The 18,857-nt window shown below is 42.7% G+C and overlaps 1 protein-coding gene and 1 long non-coding RNA gene across 11 annotated transcripts in view; one reads left to right on the forward strand and one right to left on the reverse strand.

Moving 5' to 3' along the window:
• The window catches only part of LOC140691163 (uncharacterized), a 129,525-nt gene that overhangs the window by 42,850 nt on the left and 67,818 nt on the right, over positions 1-18,857 (forward strand). The window lies entirely within an intron of this gene.
• The window catches only part of SGCD (sarcoglycan delta), a 1,022,496-nt gene continuing 1,013,299 nt past the window's right edge, over positions 9,661-18,857 (reverse strand). For all 9 annotated transcript variants that reach the window (XM_072953966.1, XM_072953991.1, XM_072953973.1 and 6 more), the window contains one exon: positions 9,661-18,091. In XM_072953966.1, coding sequence (XP_072810067.1) covers positions 17,918-18,091 — 174 coding nt within the window. In that variant the 3' untranslated portion in view covers positions 9,661-17,917. The remainder of the gene's footprint in view (positions 18,092-18,857) is intronic.

The raw sequence follows: 18,857 nt of genomic DNA on the forward strand, positions 1-18,857 counted from the left end.
AGCTTCACATTTTTGTTTTGGTGGTTTTCTTTGACTGAAATGATTTTTTTTTTAATCTGAGTTTTCTAGGACCTCCAAAAGTTCTGAGTCTAGCACTGAGTTTTACATTACTTGCCAAGTTGTCACCCCCCAGAGTAACATCAGGGAAATTCTGGATTCTTCCAGGTGCTTATAATGAGGCTGTGTCTAATTCTCTTTATCCTGCAAGAAGGAAGCTCCTCATTACCTATGCAGGCAGCAGGCAGCAGGCAGCAGGCAGCTACAGGCTTTCCTCCTCTTTCATCCTTCCTCTCCTTTGTTTTAAGCAGTAAGGGTATTGCCCTCAGGCAATCTCTGTCTGCTTCTGGTCCTGGGTATCTGCAAGTCCAAAGCTTTAGTCTCAACATGCTTTGAATTTTCATCAGTTTCTGCTCTACACTATGTTTATCTGGTTTTAGAGACCATCTTATTACTTTTTATATGATTCCTTTCTGAATATTTAATTATGATGTGTGTTTAGATCAAAGCATTAGAATGTGTGGGCATTAAAATGTCAGCTCTTTACGTCACCTTGACTAAACGTTGAAGTGTAGCGGTCTGCTGAGGTGGGAGATTCTGGTCACAGGGTGCAGCCTCCAGTGACACAATCTGGCTCCTCCCTGGCATGGTGTAGTGTGAAATGTCTACTACTAGTGACCTCTCATTTCTGTCCCCTTCTTATTAACCTCACAGGATCTCTGCACCCTCCCTTCTTGTTAGTTGCAAAGGCACTCCCTCTGCCCTTTGGCTTTTTTCATCGCAGTCCTTGATGGTCACTTAAAGAAGCCACCCTTCATACCAAAAAAAAAGTATTTTTCCCTGGAGGGTAGGAGAATATTCACATTCTTCCAGCAGGTAAAGACAGTAATTACATTCCCTATGTCTAATTCACAGAGGAGATCGGAGAGGAGCAGAGCAGTTGAATATTCATCCTTTCTAAGTAATGAAACTTATGACCTGCACCTTTCGTGCTCTTCTCCCAGTTCTTTGTCTGCCTGACTTCTCGTCACATCTCATCTCAGACGACACCTTCCACAGGGAGAAGTTTAATTCTATTGTTACTATTACTGTTACTATTTTCAGTGTCTGGAAATTTTCTTTGTTGTATATTTTTACATTGCCCCTTCCCATTACATCATAAACTCCATGATGGTGGAGGCCGTGCTTGCCTTGTTTATTATAATCCCCAAACGCCTTGAAGCATGGCCAGTACTTAGCCCATGTTCATTAAATACTTGGCCAGTGAATGGATGGGCTAGTCCCGTCCCATTCAGGATTGGTCACTCTGGTGATAAGGAGTTCACAGGGCACTGTGTGACAACGCCGGGTGGGAGGGCTAGTGGAAAGCATTCAGTGGACACCTTCATTTTGCAGAAGGAGGCGGCGAGGCTCAAGGCTTGTCACAGTCATAACTAACTAATGGCCAGACAGGAAGCAAGATTGACTTGACATCTTTTGAAGGTCCTTGGCACTTGGGCTTGGAGCCCCTTCTGCATGGTTGGTGCTCAGTAAACACAAGTGCACAGGAGAGAGTCTAGGTCTGCCTCTGCTGGGCACGTAAACCGGGAGAGTCACTGACTCTTTCTGGGACTCAGTCTCCCCATTTGCAAGATGATATAAGTGTCCTGCTTATTTTATTAAGTTACTGTGACAATTAAGTGGGATAATTTAAAAGGATTATTTGGCAATTTATGTGAAGTCTCTGGTAGCAGCAGAAAAAAAAAGAAGCATTAAAGAAAGGTTATTGCCTTTATGCCAACTGCACTTACTGTACAGACGAAAAAAGACTGATGTCCAAAGCTGGGGAAGAAGACCTAAGACCTAAAGAAGCAGTGAAAGGCGAGCAGAAAGTATGAGGAGAGGCTAGTGGCAAAGACTTACCACCGCAGCGGCAGGAGTTGGTCTGGGCCCCTTTCTCTTTTTCTGTGGAAATGGTTTTGTAACTTTCAGAATCTTGATAGAGCTGTCAGAGGAATGAAGTCAGTAATGCAGGTTTTGTAATAGACGTCAGAGATCTGTCTGGAAGGTCATGAAATCACCAAACTGTCATCAAAATGGAAAAGAAAAGCGAAGGAGGTCTGAGTGCTGTGGTTTAATTTATCCATTATTTATTGATGGCAGTTCATGTTTCCTGGGGTCCTGTGGATGTCATGGCGGCAGTCTGGGTGTCCACGGGGTTCTGGAAGGAGATAGGATGAGTATGTGGATGCTCTGTAGCCACCATCATGGTCTTAGAGTATGGACTCAGGACCGGATGGGGTCAAAATGGAGAAGTGGCCACTGGAAAGCCTGATTTGACCACTAGGAGGTCAGTGGTGACCTTCTCAGAGATCAATATCGTATTAGATGCAGGGACAAAAATTAGATTGGAGAATATAGGTGTACAAATGGAAGAAGTGAGTATAGACTTTTCAAGAATTTGGGTGGTGAATTTTCTTGAGGTGGGCAGGGTCGAGTGAACACATCTGGGTCTGTACGTGTTACAGGGGAGATCTGACTTTGCTCATGGGCAAACTATAGCAAGATCCAGGAAAAAAAGGAAGAGGCTCAAGAGAAGGAATGTTTCTTTTTTCATGGAGAAGAGTAAACTGTACACACAATGTTTAGGAAAAATAAAGAAAAGAACTGAGTAGAGGTGGATAAAGTTTTCACGAACTCAGATTATTGAGATCAGAATTACCTAGCATTCCTTATGAAGGAACCTGGTCTTAGATGCTGGTCTAGCTTAGACACAGGTCTTGTTGACACCAAAATCAGTGCCCTTCCTCAGTGTCTGTACCCATCACTCTATGTTAAGCTCCTTTCTTATTAAGAAACATAATTTTCTTGGAGAATACCCATTTGGCTTGAGGGGGAAAGATTAAGGAATGCAAACTAGTTGGGTCAGATTATAGTATATAACAGACAGTTAGCTTTTAAAGAGTAGAGAAGAACCCCTATGGTGACTGTCTATTGTACTAGAGAAGGGAGTATCTCTTGGATTCTGAGGACCTTGGTGGGTTATCTATTATGGAGTCTTTTATAGAGAGGAGAAGTCAGATGTTGAAGGAGGAGTCATATGTGCAGTATCATGGGAGCTAAAGGAGGTGGGTTATAAAACTTAGAAATCATGGGAGGGGTGGATTCAAGATGTATTAAGTCTCTATGAAACCACTTGAAATTAGAGACTATAAGGTCTAACTTGGCAAAGCAAACCTAGAATGTTGAGGCAGGAGGAATTTGGGAGAGTTTGAGAGGAGAGAGTAAATGGAGATATTAATGATCAGAAAGAGTCTCCGAAACGGGACCCATCAGTTATTGGCGTCACCATGTAAGGTGACTATCCATTTCAAGTTGTGGTAAAAGTTTACTTTGGGTTCCCCCTTCAGGGCTCTTAAAATTGGGAAGGGCTGGACCCTTCCTCACCTGGTTCTTGCTTGAAGTCCGGTAGGGGAGCCAAGTTCCTACAACCTTGGTGCCCAAATAGAGCTTAGATGTATGGTGTGTTCTTTGATGTCAGATATGTAGTAGAGCTTTGTAACCTTCACAGGGACCAGTAGAACATTTTCAAAGATCTTAATCTTCTGTGCGATGGAAGGAGAGCCCACCTTAAATCCCCAGGTGTTCTCTGTGTTCAGAGCTCTTTTCAAAATGGACCATTGGTGGACCTGGGCTGAAATGGGCTGAAAATTGAAAAGTAATAATTTTTTTTTGGCTAAGCTTAAAAGTGATTACTGTTCATCCATTTGACAAAATTAGCGGTTCTAAAGTCACTATAGTTTAGGAAAACAGAAATAAGGCAATATGAGTGTGTATGCCGAATAACAAAAATTATCAGTGGTCCCTTTTCATCGTTAACAATACTTATATTTATAAAATATATTTTCATATAGCTGCAGTTATCTTTCATGTAATTCTAGGTCTGTTTGACTTATTTTAAGTATGTGATTTTGTCCTATGGTTTCCAAGATTATTTTAATGTTTACAATATTCCATTGATTGAAGGTGCCATGTATTTATTTACCTATTATTGCCCCTATGGTTGGGAAAAGGCAAATTCCACATTAAAAAAAATGATACTGTACTAAACAGTTTATTATCCTTTCTGTAGATTATTTGTGTGGTCAAAATAGGCGTAGATAACTCTGTTTTACAGAAAAAGAGCAGATGCTAGTCTGTTTTGAAAAAGTTTATTAAGCAAATGTAAATACAAGGACAAGATTAAGAAAAATATACCTGCAGCATCACCAGGCAAATAAATTGGCTTGCTTCCTTTTCACTTTCCCTAGAAGTCTTGATTCGTGTGTATACATTATTTTATACACTCAACATTATATTTTGCCTCAGTTTAATAAAATTTCCACAACTCTTTTTAAAGCTAGCATGATATTCCATCAAGTTGAAATAACCACGATGTAATTAAGAAGCATTCCACTTCATCCGGTCAGGCAGTGCCGCTCATTTTCCCATCTTTAAGTTCTCCTGCAGTGTTTATCACTGTTGTCAACAAGTTTTTCCTACTTAAATATTGTTGCTTGGATTAATTTTGATGCTAGGATTACTGGGCCAAAGGGTACGGACAGTTTTACGACTTTCTATAAACACCGACCTATCACTTTCTGAAAGTGCACACCAGTGTCCGCCGCACCCTTGTGCAGGCGTGCATTTGTCTCATCACTCCTTTTCAGTAGAAAAGGTAGGCAAATCCTTTGTTGATCTTGAAAAGTGGTTATTTATTCTGTTACATCTTCCAGTGTCTTAGAACTGGAAAAATAATTGTCTATTTTTGCTGGCGTAAACTATGTGTTTCTCTCCTTGGATCATTTGCTTGGTGATATCTTGATGGTGTTCTTTGTAATTCGTATGAGCTCCTAAAAGCACGTGATTTTTCACCACTTCTCCCATGTACTGCTGTTATTTTATTCTTTAAAAGCTTTCTCTAAGGAAGCAAGAACCTAAACAAACGGCACATGCTCGAATGCGCTGGTCCTTCCTCTTGGCCCTTCCTGTGTCACGTCTTGCTCCCATCACAGGGTGGTTGTTAGCAATTTCCTATTCGGTGTTTTTTTTTTCCCCCCTATTTTTTCCACAGTTCTTCCAAATTATGTCGTTAATTGGCCTTTTTGGATTTCTGTCCACCCAAGTAGATTCTTGAGATAGTCAAGGGCTAGGAGTGTGTGTTATTCATTTAGAAGAGAATAAACATTCAATAGATACTAGATGAACAAATCTATTTAATCTGCTGGAGGTATTTTAAGGTGGGGATCTGAAGCTTCCCCTCTTTCCCTTCACCAAAGGGAAAAAAATTGCTGATCAATTTCCCCAGTAACGATCAAATAATCAAGTACCTTTCCTATGGGTGCATAATGGCATTCCAGCCACCTGCTTCCCTGGCACCAGGTACACGTTGTCATTGTCTTATATCTGCAGCTGTTTGTTTCATTGTCGAGGACGCCCACCTGTGAGCTGAGTGGGCACAGAGATCACCTTCTTGTTCTGGCTCTCTGCTTTGGGGTGCTTAAAGTGAACGGTCCACTGAAGTGAGAGGACAGAGTCTTAAACTCACTGGAGTATATTTCTGGGTCTTCCGATCTGGTCAAGTATTTCTGTTCAGGTACCTGGCGCTCTGCTGAGCTCAGGTGATGAAATAATGAGGAAGCTGTGCCTTTGTTCTTGAGCCCACGTTCTAGTGGTGTGAGCAGAAGAGTGAATGGGTTGCTTCAGTACAGTGTAAGCTGTGACAGAGGTGTGCCCAGGGTTCTCTGGGAGTGCAGACAAAGGGCTGCTCGGTCCACCGGGAAAAGCATGTCAGGGAAACCTGCCTTAAGGGAGGGATGATGTCTGAGCCAGATCTTAGAGTGAGCAGGGCTAAGCCAAAGGAAAGAGAGGGTGTTCTCTTGGTGGGGAAATAACCCCAAATGCAATAGATTGTACTTTGTTTTGGAAACATTGCCATCTAATTACTGCTATTTTGTGCTTTTAAATAGTCTGGTTTGTGTCATTTCAGTGGCTTGTTGTATGATAGTCCTTGCATTTTTTTAAAAAATTATTTTGACTGATAAAATTGAGAATTATTCTGTTTACTTCCCAGAAAATTTCTGTTGGGATTTTGATTGGAATTTTGTTAAATGTGTAAACTAACCTGAAGGAAAACACTGTCTCTATCAATTTTGATCTGTTCATTAATCTCTCTCACAAATGTTTACATCTTTCCGCGTAGATTACAGCAGATCTCACGGCAGGTTTTCTTTGTGCGTAACTTTGTGAATGTCTGTGTTCATGTGCAGTACATTTAAAAGATGAGTTAATATTAGGAAAGGTGTATCTTGGATAGAAATCCTAAGTAAAACTATTTTACTTAAGAAACAAGTACTAACTTTTACTTTGTTAATTTTGGCTAATTTTTAAAATGGCACATCACTGAGGCTTTCTGTTTTTCATATAAGGAGATAACATGTTGCTATAACATTTTATACGTATCTTAAATTTCTTTTTATGTTTTTTAATACCTATCAGCAGTTTTATCATCTTTTTTTTAACATTTTTTATTGATTTATAATCATTTTACAATGTTGTGTCAAATTCCAGTGCAGAGCACAATTTTTCAGTTATACATGAACATATATATATATATATTCATTGTCACATTTTTTTCTCTGTGAGCTACCACAAGATCTTGTGTATGTTTCCCTGTGCTATACAGTATAATCTTGTTTATCTATTCTGCATTTTAAAATCCCAGTCTATCCCTTCCCGCCCCCCGCCCCCTTGGCAACCACAAGCTTGTATTCTATGTCTGTGAGTCTGTTTCTGTTTTGTATTTCTGTTTTGTTTGTTTTGTGAGATTCCACATATGAACAGCCTCTTATGGAGTTTTATCATCTTTTTGATTTCAGCGTTTTAAGATGTAAAATCTAGAATTGTTTATGCCATCTTATATGTATTGTTGATTTTTCTTCTGCTGATTATTTTGGAGTCTTAAGTTGAACGCTTTGTTTATTCATTTCTCTAGGATAAGTTTAAATGCGTTTCTGATGACGGAAGGCTGCTTTGGCCAAGTTGCTTAACTGGTAGAGTTTTATTATTGCTCTTTAAATAGGCTGGGTTCCTTTCTCAAATCACTAAGTAGGGAAGTGTTTCTCACTTCTGAAATTTCTGGGATTTTTATATTAATATAAACATATCCTCCTTTTCTACTTTCAGAGAATGTAGTCTGAAAAGGTTTTTTGAACGTTCTTATTTTGAGATTATACGTATGTCTTTTATACGATCATGGGGCAATCTCTTTGATGCCATGTGTAGTTGTGTGTGTGTGTGCATTGTGTGTGATTTTTTTTGTTAATGCATTTCCACTTTGTAAGTTTAGAAAGAGTGGTGGAAATCTCCCACTTTATTTGTCAAATTTTCTTCTTCTTATATTTTGAAGTTTTGGATTTTTGGTTTTTGCTACTCACCTGTTTAGTAGAATAGTTTAAATCTAATCAACCAGACAGGAACTTCATTACATACTGTTGATCTTAATCTCTCCTGATACTTTTTACCATGAAGTCTACTTTAAAATACTGATTTTCTTTTTATTCAAGTTTTATAGGTTAGTTTTTGCCCACCAAGTTTTTAAATGCAACTTTTGACTTAGTGTTTTAATAGATGACAATGGATGATTTAGTGTTAGTTTCTGTCTTGATTTAATAACCTATTATCCTAAACTTCGTCATTCAAAATTCTTACTTCCTACATAATTTAGAAGACTCTATTTTCACATTTTATATATCCACTTTAAATTGTAATAGTTTCTATATACTGTCTCACAAGGATTCTATCATTATGTTTAATTACTTGCACCCAGAAGTCTTAAAGTCTGATCTGCTGTCTCTCATTGATGGTCATGAGAGTCTTCATGGGGGGCTGGAAATTGATCCTCAACCACAAGTACTGGGTGTCATTGAGGATAATTAAAATTTGGCATTCACAGGCTAAAATTAACCTGTCGTTGGACTTCATTGGAGAAGCTAATTCATACATGTTGCACACAAGGTTTTTTCTGAAATGTGTTTATGTCTCTGCACTGTCATCCCCATCCCCCGCCTCTGTACCCTGGGCTCTCTTCCTTTGATAAAGTAGGGCTTGGTTGCTAACTGAAGTTCAGAATTTTTACATCTTTTTTCAAAGGTGTCAAGTAGGAGGAAATGTAAAAGTTACTGATGTAGACCTATGTGCCAGGTAAAAAATGTTCCTTCAATGGAAGAACATGCACAGAGCTCTTTTTAGCTACCTGGTATTTGATCTGCTTTCTGATTTTATACCAACAATGATGTCAATCAGTGTGACTCACGTGTAACAGCCTTTCCTTCTCATTAATGTTTCTGTATCATTTCAGCTGTGCTTCATATGCTTTGCACGAATACATCAGGTCCCTTGAATGGTGTCTTCTCTGATTTCATTCTCTTTGATTTAGATTTTTGGGGGGTAAGTTTTCTCCAAAAAGGAAACCAATAAAATAAAAGTACTGCATCTTTGGAGATAAGCTGCACTCTGCCTGTGAATAAAAGTTTTTTCATAGGCTTTTACCTTTTGAGGATTCTGTAACGTTGCTTCAGTGTCATTTGCGGTCAAGGAGCTAAACGTGATGGGATGTAGCCTACAGTGAAAATGCAGCTGGGAACGCGCCCAGGGTCTGCCGTGTATTGGATCTGTAAATTCAGTCTTAGATGTTCTCGATGAGGAAATGAACTTTCCACCTTACCGTGTAATTATGAGAGGCGATGTAGATATGTCATTACTACTTCACAAAAGGTAACAATGAATACAAGCATCTTAGGGTCCCAGGCTGATAGGTAAATAGGTAAATCATAGTGCCATATAGAATTATAAAGAAATTAGAGCCAAGTAATGGGAGATTCAAGAAAGAATGGTAAGGACTACAGAGAAAAGGTGAAATGAGCATGGGATCCCGAGGGATAATGTCCTGTGACAGGGTGATGCTACACGGAAGAGCATTCTAAGTGGGTGGAATAGTAGGTGCAAAAACTTGGTCAGCATCGTGGAAGGCCAGGAGAGGGGAGACGCTCAAAGTGGAGGGCTGACTGTGGTGTGTTCTGCCATGATATCCTTTCTTACCATAAATTGCCCCCAACTAGAGGAGCAGGGTTTGGATATTCTTTATAAGAGGATGAAAAGTGGACCAGGGATGGGCAGTTGGCTTAAAAGTTGGCTCGAAGTTGGCTCATCCAGATGCTGACCAGGAATGCTAAGGTAGCCTGATTAAAAATGTTGTACCTAATACGGAGCAAGCTGACCGGCTTCTTCACTGATGTGGAGGGGGGAGTGGGAGACTGTAGCAAAAGGAGGCTGGGCAGGTCTTTGGGAGAGCGGTCGGGGAGGGCTGTTCCCTTGATGTTCTCCAGTTCCTGGGGACTCCCTATTTCCAGGCTGTGTATTACCTTATATTAAGCTCTCATTGATAAAGCAGCTTGTGTGAATCTCTTCCTAAGAACACAAATGGCTAAACAAAATTGTTAGGCCACTAATCAAAGAGATGGGAAAGAGAAGTTACTCTGAACATTGATTTCTGAGGTCGAGTCAGCAGAGTCACTGATGTAGCCACTGTGACAGTGGCATTCCCTAAAGAAGTGGACAAGGGTGCTTTCCTTCTTACCAATCATTATTTTTATTAATATATTTTACAAGACTGCAGTTGAAATAATATTAAATACAAATTTCTTTATACAGAAAGTGTAATAAAGTTAAAATAGTTCCTTGTAATTCATAGCATTATTGCAATGCTTACAAAATTTTTGCATAGAGTGTGCAAGGATTGATGTTACTCAAAACCAAACTGAAAAGCTCTTCTTACATCACACCCAAACTGGGAGAAAAGCCAAACCAAACCAAACAAAAAATAACCCCAAGGCTGAACTCAACTGATGTATGGGAATGGGGTTCCTTTTTCAAAATTGCCAAGCAAATGGGACCTCTGTGACCTGATCTTTACTGTGAAAAGCACCAGAATCTGGCTTCTTCGGGGGTGCACTGAGCCCGCCCACTGATGGACAGTCCTCCATCTTTCCCTTCTAAAACACGACCTTCTTAACAAGTGTTTTTCTGCTTCCTTGTGGCCTTGAAAAGGGAGACACTTGACTGGGGAGGTAGTTAACAGATGGGAAACTCTGTGCCCCCCTCGCCAAACACTGGATCTAAATTAGGTTAGTTCTGTGTCCTCCCTGAATTCAGGTCCGCCAGCTCCTCCTCCTGCTGTGTGAGGACCTCTCCGTCTCTGCCGGGGAACCTAATTTCTGGCTCTGGTGATGTTGGTTCCACGAGACCCATGAAAGGTACCAGTTCCTGCTTTGTCATTTGTACACAGTCACCAGTAAAAGGAAATCCCAGGATGAGCAACTGTAAAGCAGGATCTTTGACATTGCTTAGCCCATCCCTTTACTGAAGTCTGGCGGCTGCGGGGGGAGGTGCTGGACCACAGGGCACTGCAGGACCCTGGGTGGCACTGGACTGACTGTTAGGAGCAGCGAGCAGCTCTGTCCACAGCCCTCTAGCGGCTCAGACACGGGCTTTTGAGAAAGCACAGGAAAGCAGGATGGACCCTGCCCTCTGCTGCGGTGCTCGCTCAGCTCTGGGTGGGGGCAGGTTGACAGCAGGACCTCCTGTTCACATGGTCCCTGGCTGAGTTCATTCTTCACAATATTTCAGGTCTTTTAACTCTTAGAGCTCAAACCCTGACCCCTTGGCATCGAAGATGAAAGGCCCCAAAGCCACCAAGTTGGGAGGAACTCAAATATCCTCTCCCTTAATAGTGGGAATGCCACCAGCTTTGTTGTGGAATCTAGGACGCCAGTGTCCAATGTACAGGATCAAGGTTAAACGGGGCCCCTGTTGAGACAAGGAATGACAAGTAGGTCCCCTTTCTAACTCAGATCCATTGGTAGTGACGGCCCACGTGTTTTGGTGAGAAGAATTCTGCACATGGGGACCGTTATGTTATGACTGACAAGGTATAGGGGTGGGGGACTCCAGCCATTATCCCAGCCAGCATGGCCCCCGTGGGTGCTGACTGCCAAGTGCCAGCTGAGTCCTTGCTAGTCAACACTGTCTTGTAGGGGAACAGGGATTATGAGAGCAACTGAGTTCCCTTCCATATGAATCTTTCCTTGAATCTCGCCACAAGAGGGAGGGAAGGTTGATAACCAGATGGTATCAAAGACGTCACCTAAAAGAAGACCTTTGTCTTTTGAAGTGAGATACAGAGGCAGGAGCTGTATGTGAGCGGAAATGCAGGTTTGTTTAGCCACACCTATGGATCATCAAGTAATACTTCTCTTTTAAATGGAAGCTGACAACCCAGGCATCTGAATTTGTGAGGACAAGGAGTCTGACTTAACAAGAATAATGGAGCAAACTAGTTTTTCCTGGTTCCAGATTCTATTATTCAGACAGATCTTCTGTAATTTCACCACTGGTATCTCTATTTCAGTACTGGCTGCCGTCACAGATGAGAGATGAGAGGAGGGAGGGGGAGAAAAGTTTTATAGGCTCATCCACCCAAGAAGGACTAGTCTAAAAACTGGTAGGAGACCCTTCTTAACAGCTCGAAAAATAGTTGAACATGTTGGTGACTTCCAAGCATAGCGGTCTGGAGTTAGACCCACATTGCAGCTCTGCCCCTTTCTAGCGAGTCACTTTGAGCACCTTTCCTAACCTTTCCAAGCCTCAGTTGCCACATCTGTAGATTGGGACTATAATGAAAGCCAACTCAAAGGATTGCTCCAAGGATGAAATAAGTGAATGCAGATAATACACTCAGCACAGAGCCTAGCACAGAGTAAGAGCTCAATGAATATTAGTTAATAAAAAATTATGATTGTAATCGGAAAATAGAATCCAACTCCTGCTGTCTTAGAGTAGGCTTCGGGTCCAAGGAGACCTCTGTGATTTTATGCAAAATTCTGCGAGTAGGATTCTTTTTTTTTCGAGAGAAGTTTCAGAACTTGGCTCAGATGTCTCAAAAGAGCCTCTGCACCGCCCCTCGCCAGTGTCAGGACCTCGTGAATTTCACACATTTAGGGAGTAAAGAGGCACCAATGCCTTCTGTGTCAACAAATATCATCTTCCTGCCCTCAGACAATTCTTTGCTTTACTGATCCTGTGTAACCGAATTGACCCACTTACAATTTATGAAATCTGAGCTGCCTGTTGCAGTAAAATAACCCAGATGTGGAAGCAGGGAGTAGAGGCATGGGAAGAGGCAGGACTATGAGACAAGCAGGGTAGATTTTAGGGGAGACAGGTGTTTCCTTCCCTCTTCCCCCCAAGAGGGCAGCCTCCTGTCTGTTTTATTTATCTGAACTTAGCGATGAAGCAAAACCCCCTCATTGCCCCGTGAGGGTGTCCACACGCTTGAGGAGGCATTTTGGAACGCTGCTGTGGTTTCCCATTGCGACAGCTGGATTTGGACTCTAAAAATACGTCTTGCCTATAGCAACGTTTCCTCTGTTGAATCGCAAACCTCATGCAAGTGGAACTGATAGTAACTTGCTGGGCAGAAGGTGTTTACTGATGGAGTCGATCACGTCGCTAACACTGTTCGGGCATCACACTTCCCGTGGCCTCAAGGGCTCACGTGTCTTTGCTCTGCTTTCTTTTTTTCGAGGGAAGATGCTCACTTCCCACTGTGTGTGTGTAAAAGGAGGGGAGAAGACCAAGGAGCGTGGCTCACCCCAAACGGGATGTTTTCCTTCATCCCTGTGCTCTGACAATACTCAAAACAAGGACCTCCCACAAATAATTATTTTCCCCTTGCCATTCAGACCTGCCTTGAGAAATTTCAAGGGCTCCATTATGAAAAAAGCTTTAAATAAGCATAGAAATCACATTGCTTTTGAAAGGGCTAATGCGCGCGGTGGGCAGGGGCTGCGGGCTGCAGCCCAGGCTTCAGAGTGCTTTATCTCTTATCAGTGGTTTAGCTTTGTGAATGAGAAACTCAGAGGCAACTGTATAATTTTAAATTCCGATTACCAGCAAGAAAGAGATGTATCTGACATCCCCATGCGGTAGCTTTGACTATTTTAATGGAAATCTGTAGGCGCTGGGGGAGCCTGCCACCGAGCAGAAAGTGATGAAAGAGCGGAAGAGAGACATTTTATCTTTGAGATAAAAGGCCTGTTTTTCTAAGGTTGTTTCTTTTACTACGACTTTTTTCCCCACCTGCTACTGGGGCGCCATGCAATGTCTCATTCCGGGAAGGGCTCTCCTCATCTTTTTTGTGCTTAAGATTTCCTGGTGCAGGGGAAAGAGAGGAGAGGGGTCTTGTGTACCGTTCACTGACACGAGATTGTCACCTTTCACAGCGCCTTAGAAAATGAGGACCAGGTGCTTAAAGGGGTCTGTTTACCTCCCTGGTCCAAACATCAGGCTGCCTTTTGCCTAAAATAAACAAAAGCAAGGTACTCTCGTGTAGCTGCTCCTGTGAAGGCTGATTTACTCTTTCAGTTGAATCCAGGTAAAATGCTGAAGGACCCCTTTAAGTGACACTGATTAGGGTCTGGTCAATGGTGGGCATTTTTATTTTTAAAAAAAAAAAAGCAACTTTGCTCCCCAACATGAATACTCACACTTATAAAGAATCATTCATAACTGATGTCATTTTAACAACACTGGATGGGAGCAGAAAGCCCTGGGTTAGCAACAGGGATGCAGGCTGAGGGGACCAGTCTCTGGAGGAACCTGCCTGGCTACACAGAGGCAGAGATGTTGGAATTCAAAATAGGTCTTTCTTTGTACTCCTATTACAGCAAAGAACCAATGACCCAGATCCTTGGAAACAATGTCAAACTGGTATTCATGTGGGTCTGCACCGCCACCCCCGCCACTGCAACCCCCAGCAATAGCTTCATGAAATAAGTCTTCTATATTTTTTTTTCCTATGTATTTTAAGATATTTCTTTGAATACTTCTAATTATTTATTGGTCCCATCAACCCTTCAGGCCTGATGTGGTCATAGGAAAGCAAGTCCATGGGATGTATGAATAACTGAGGTGATGGATGCCAAAGAGATGTGTCAAGTCAAAAATATTCTTTGGGAGACCATGGTATGGGCATCTTTCTGGAATAGGGGAAGATGAGCAGAGACTGCAGAAATATTTCATCAGGACAGAGATACTAAATTTAAATCAAAGGACCCCCTGCTTTACTTCTTGTCACACAGTGATGCTGACCAGAGAGACCACGTATATATTAGGGGTCCTAGGGAAAAGCTTTTGGAAGATCAAAGCTTTCCTTTTCCAGTAAACCTTTCCCTAATTGCATCCTCCCCATTCCCAAGAATCCTGGGAGCCTGTTTCCCAGACAAGTGGATCTCTTCTACACGTAGTGTTAAGGTGGCCCATTTTTTCTCTGATCAAGTATTGATATCCCCAAGCACACGTGGAAATGTCAGCTTACTCATAATATCACTTGCTCTCTCTCCTGCTGTTTGCAACCCAAATGAGGTGATAAATGACCTCAGTGCAAGGGGTCAGCACACATTTTACATAAAGAACCAACTGGTAACTTTTATGGGACCCCCGAGGTCTCTGGCACAGATACGCATCTGTCCTGGTCCAGTATGGATGAATGGGCGTGGCTGTGTTACCATCAAGTTTTATTTACAAAGACGGATGATCAGTCCCAGTGGGTCTAGGGGACCAGAGTGTGCTGACTCCTGTTCTAGGGTCAAGCCCCAAGCAGTCTTTGGTCTGTGATGCTGGATATACAATGAAAGTCATTCAAGGGAAAAACTGGCCTAAAGGAAGTTGAAAACCGAGTCAAGTTTACAAGCTTAAACCCATCCAGTTTCTACCTAGACAGATGCCAGCATAAGGGTTTTTGAAAACCTCCCTAAGAATGAACTCTTAGTACTTAGTGAGCGGCTATCAGATAGAACTCAGTGGTAAGCATAACTGGAGATCAACCTAATTTATAAATCTTTTCTGAAGAAGGTTGACATACCAGAACGTCTAGAATATTGAAAATTCATTTGAACTCTCGGTTCAGCCACCCACTGCTGAATATACTGAAAGCTGTGATTGTCTAGAAAATATTGTTCAGAGAGATTAGAAAGAATCTCATTTTTTAAAATTAGAGGTTATAAGATTTTAATGTAAAAGAGTTTTTTTTATTATTATTATTATTATTCCCAGAATTCAGGTAAAGCTTTTTCTTATGACTGTAGACAAATATTCTAGTTGGTGGAAGTTGGGAGAAAAAAATATACATTGAATGACTCAATATGCATTTACCAAACTGTAAAGTCTGAACTGAAATACACACTTCAATGCATTCCAAGCTTCCTGCCTGTTACCTGGTATATTGTGGACACTTAGCACAAATGCAAATCTGAGTGTGATATCATGTCTGTCCTCATAGGCGCTAGATGTCTATTCTTGGTGGCTGTTACTCTTTTTATTCTGTTTGAGATCTGATTACCTTTAGGATTAAATTTTGCAAGTGGGATCACACCCGTCTTTTCTATTGGCATAAAAATGCCCCAGGTGCTGATCTCAGACTTTTGTGTAATGATTAGAACAAAAGTAGACGGCAGAGGTTCAGGGAACCTTCCGTTCCCTTGTCATCCGTAGATTATGTACTTGAGATGACCGAATGCAAAGATGGTCTGTTTGCTTAAAAAAAAAAAACCAAAAACAACCCTCTGTCTTCAGGTTTTTAGCCACAAGGGACCTCAGACCTGCGACTGCTGATCTGAATGGTACGCGGTTGGTGCCTCCAGTTGCCGTGGAGGGCCTTTCCTACTTGGAAAAACCTCTGGGTGTGCTACGTGTCGATTCTGGAAGCGTGATCCTACAGGATGTATATAATACTGACCCAGAGCAATTGGGTATCTTTTGGGGGTTTTCGTTTTCAGACCGCAGTGTGGTAAATGAAGCAGTCTTATCATCTCACCCTCGAACAACCCAATTCTCCTATAGGGATATTGAGCAAGAGAGACAGGAGGGAGCCTGGGGTCTGGGCGCCAGCAGGGCCGCCGCGCAGGCTAGACCCATCCCTCCTGCCCCCACCTCTAAGTGAGTGAGCCACGCACAACCTGCTTTTACGTCCCACGTGTGCAAACCTCAGCCTGAGGCTTGAGTGTCGTCTCAAATACACGAAACCTCTTACTTGTTTGCTGTGGCAAATCTCCCCCTGCTTGTGAAGTAAGACAAAGTAGAACCTTGTTGAGGAAAAAAAAATAAATGCCATTCAGGTCTACAAATACAACTGGATTTAGGACCGTGGGGCCACTGCTCGCCAAACGGCATTCAGAACTGTCTAAGCCCGTTGCGTCTCCATGCCGGGCTCCGTGGAGTCCACATCCGTCGGCCACTTGGTCTACCGGCTGTGAGATGCCTAGGCATTCTGAAACCCCTCCAATCACTCAAAGTAAACTGCAGGTAACGACAGGATAAACAGGGTGTGCTTCTCCTTGCTGAGTGCATTGACTTAAGGCATAGGCACAGTTTCCCCCTCTTTGAACAGAGACGGTGTAATCCCCTGTCCCAGCACAAGAGCAGACCAGGGTGACCCTGGAGCGTGAGGATGAGCGCGGACGGATGAGAGGTAGCTGATGGCGGGAATTAGGGAGCTGCTTCCACATACAGGGAGCGGGTGCCGCTGGGCCCAGGGACACAGTGGTTCTCATGGAGACACTTGACTCAGTCTATATGCACTTTCAGTGAGCATTTCTGGGGCCACGTGGTGCTTTCGATCTGTGACTCCTGGGTCACTAGTCTTACAGAAAACAGAATGGTAAATTTAGAACTAGGACTCTCCGGACCCTGAAAAAATATATTTGAAGATGGAAGGCAGAGAGTTTGTGCATGCCTTTAAAAAGAAAAGGCATGTCTCTGAATGACCTACCGATCCGGAGGAACCTGTGCAAAGTAAGTAGGTTCCTGACGCTACTCTTGGAGTTCCACCTCCAAATAGCTTCTCTTGGGGCAGAGGTTCCACTCCGAAGGGTTTTGATTGACCCGATCATTTTGGGTAGGTGTCTGTCGGATCAAGTCAGAAGTGAGGACGTAACAGCCTTTTTTTCTCTTCCTTTAAACAGAGACATATCGCCCATTTATTCTTTGTCAGGGCTTTGAGTAGCTTCCAGCCGGCTGAGGAGCAGCTGTAATTCTATTTTGCGCTGATTTACAGCTCCTATTTTGACTGTGGGATAGTATGTGAGTTTGAAGGAAGGAAGCTAGCAGGAATTGGGTGAGCAGTTCAAACTTGGCTAAAGTCCATCGTCCTCATCATCCAGCTACAGAAGCCCCAACACGTTTGGCTGCAAAAGCAGAACAGTCATTCCGACTTCCTCTGGTGGCCTTCGCTGGCGCCGCCCCCACCCCCACCTTGAAGAGAGTGCAGGTGGCCAGCTGTATCGAAGCTAAAAGTGGAAACTCAATGTCTGCTTTTACTACAAGGGTCTCAGCCCTCGGGCGTGACCTGCAAATTCCCGCCATCACTGCCTTGTAATGACACTGAAGGCCAAGACAGGCTGTTACTCCAACACGTAGGTAAATGCTCAGTACGTGTCCACACACTGTGACATTCTGAAGGGTCTGGGGAGTAGGGCTCGAATTCGTGTCGGATTTATCATGTAGGGGGTGGGGCTGGGATGGAAATGACGGTGGATATCACAGGGTCACCCATGGTTCCTTTTGTACTGAAACCTTTTTTATACAGAGGATATATATATTTATTTATATATATATTTATATATATTTATATCTATGCACACACGCAAACACACGCACACACACGCACGCACGCACGCACAAGGTCTTTGATAGGCTTTCTGTGTTCTAGTAAAAAGAGCTGGCAGCCAGTGTGTAAAGCCAAAAAAAGGCCCTGATGCTGCCGACAGCGTCCGCTCTGCACCGTCCCTCAAAGGCAGACGCTTGTGTTGATCTGACAGGTGGAGCCCGTTCCCGCCTGGGACAGGAACAGCCTGCCGTTGGCGCAGACACAGATCTCGAAGACCTTCTGCCTCGTTCCTGTGGGCGTGTAGGAGCCATGAGGCAGCCTAGGTAGTCTGATTTTCGCAGCATCCAACTTAATCTAAAGAGAGTCAACAGGAAGGGAGAGTTAGAGGCTGTCATGTATCCTGTGGACATTCAGAAACGGTGGATGGACATTCAGTCGTAATCGATTGGGAGCACCTACTATGTGTTTGGCATTGCAGGCACTGGAGGTCCGGAGAGGAACGGGAGAGGTAACGTCTCTCTACCCTCCCGGAAGCTTACATTGTGGCAAGACGACGTTGCCCTGGTAACGTCATGTATAGATTAGCATTTTGCAAACGTATATGATAATGTAGATTGTGAACGGATTCCTAGAGTGAAATAAATTTGCAAATGCTAGGTGAACCTTTTTTTTTTCCCACAGATTTATCTTTTTGGTCTCTTTCAATCTACAGGTTTTCCTGTACTTTTTTTTTCTCCTTTGCAATTGATTGGTTGAAGACACAGGATTATTGTTCTATTACTTCCCTTACTCTGGATTTTCCTCTGTTCTCTATGTTTCCTGCAAGTTGGCAGTTGAATCTAGGCTTAATCAGATTCAGAACAATTTTCTTTATTGGGGACGTCTCAGACCCTAAGCACATCTGTGTGCATGGAGGGGCTTCAAGAATACGCAGCACTTTCTGGTCTTCAATGACTGTTAGGATTATAACCGGTTCCTTCAGAGTCCTGACTCGGATTATAAACTGCATCTGTGATGTAGGCACTCCTTCTAAATGTGTCTGGTTTGGCGTTTGCAGCTGTGTGCAGAGACAGTTCTGATAACTGAAAGCTCTATCAGATGACTCGCTCTTTTGAAACAA

The sequence above is a fragment of the Vicugna pacos genome, chromosome 3, assembly GCF_048564905.1.
Source record: "Vicugna pacos chromosome 3, VicPac4, whole genome shotgun sequence".
NCBI classification, from domain to species: Eukaryota; Metazoa; Chordata; class Mammalia; order Artiodactyla; family Camelidae; genus Vicugna; species Vicugna pacos.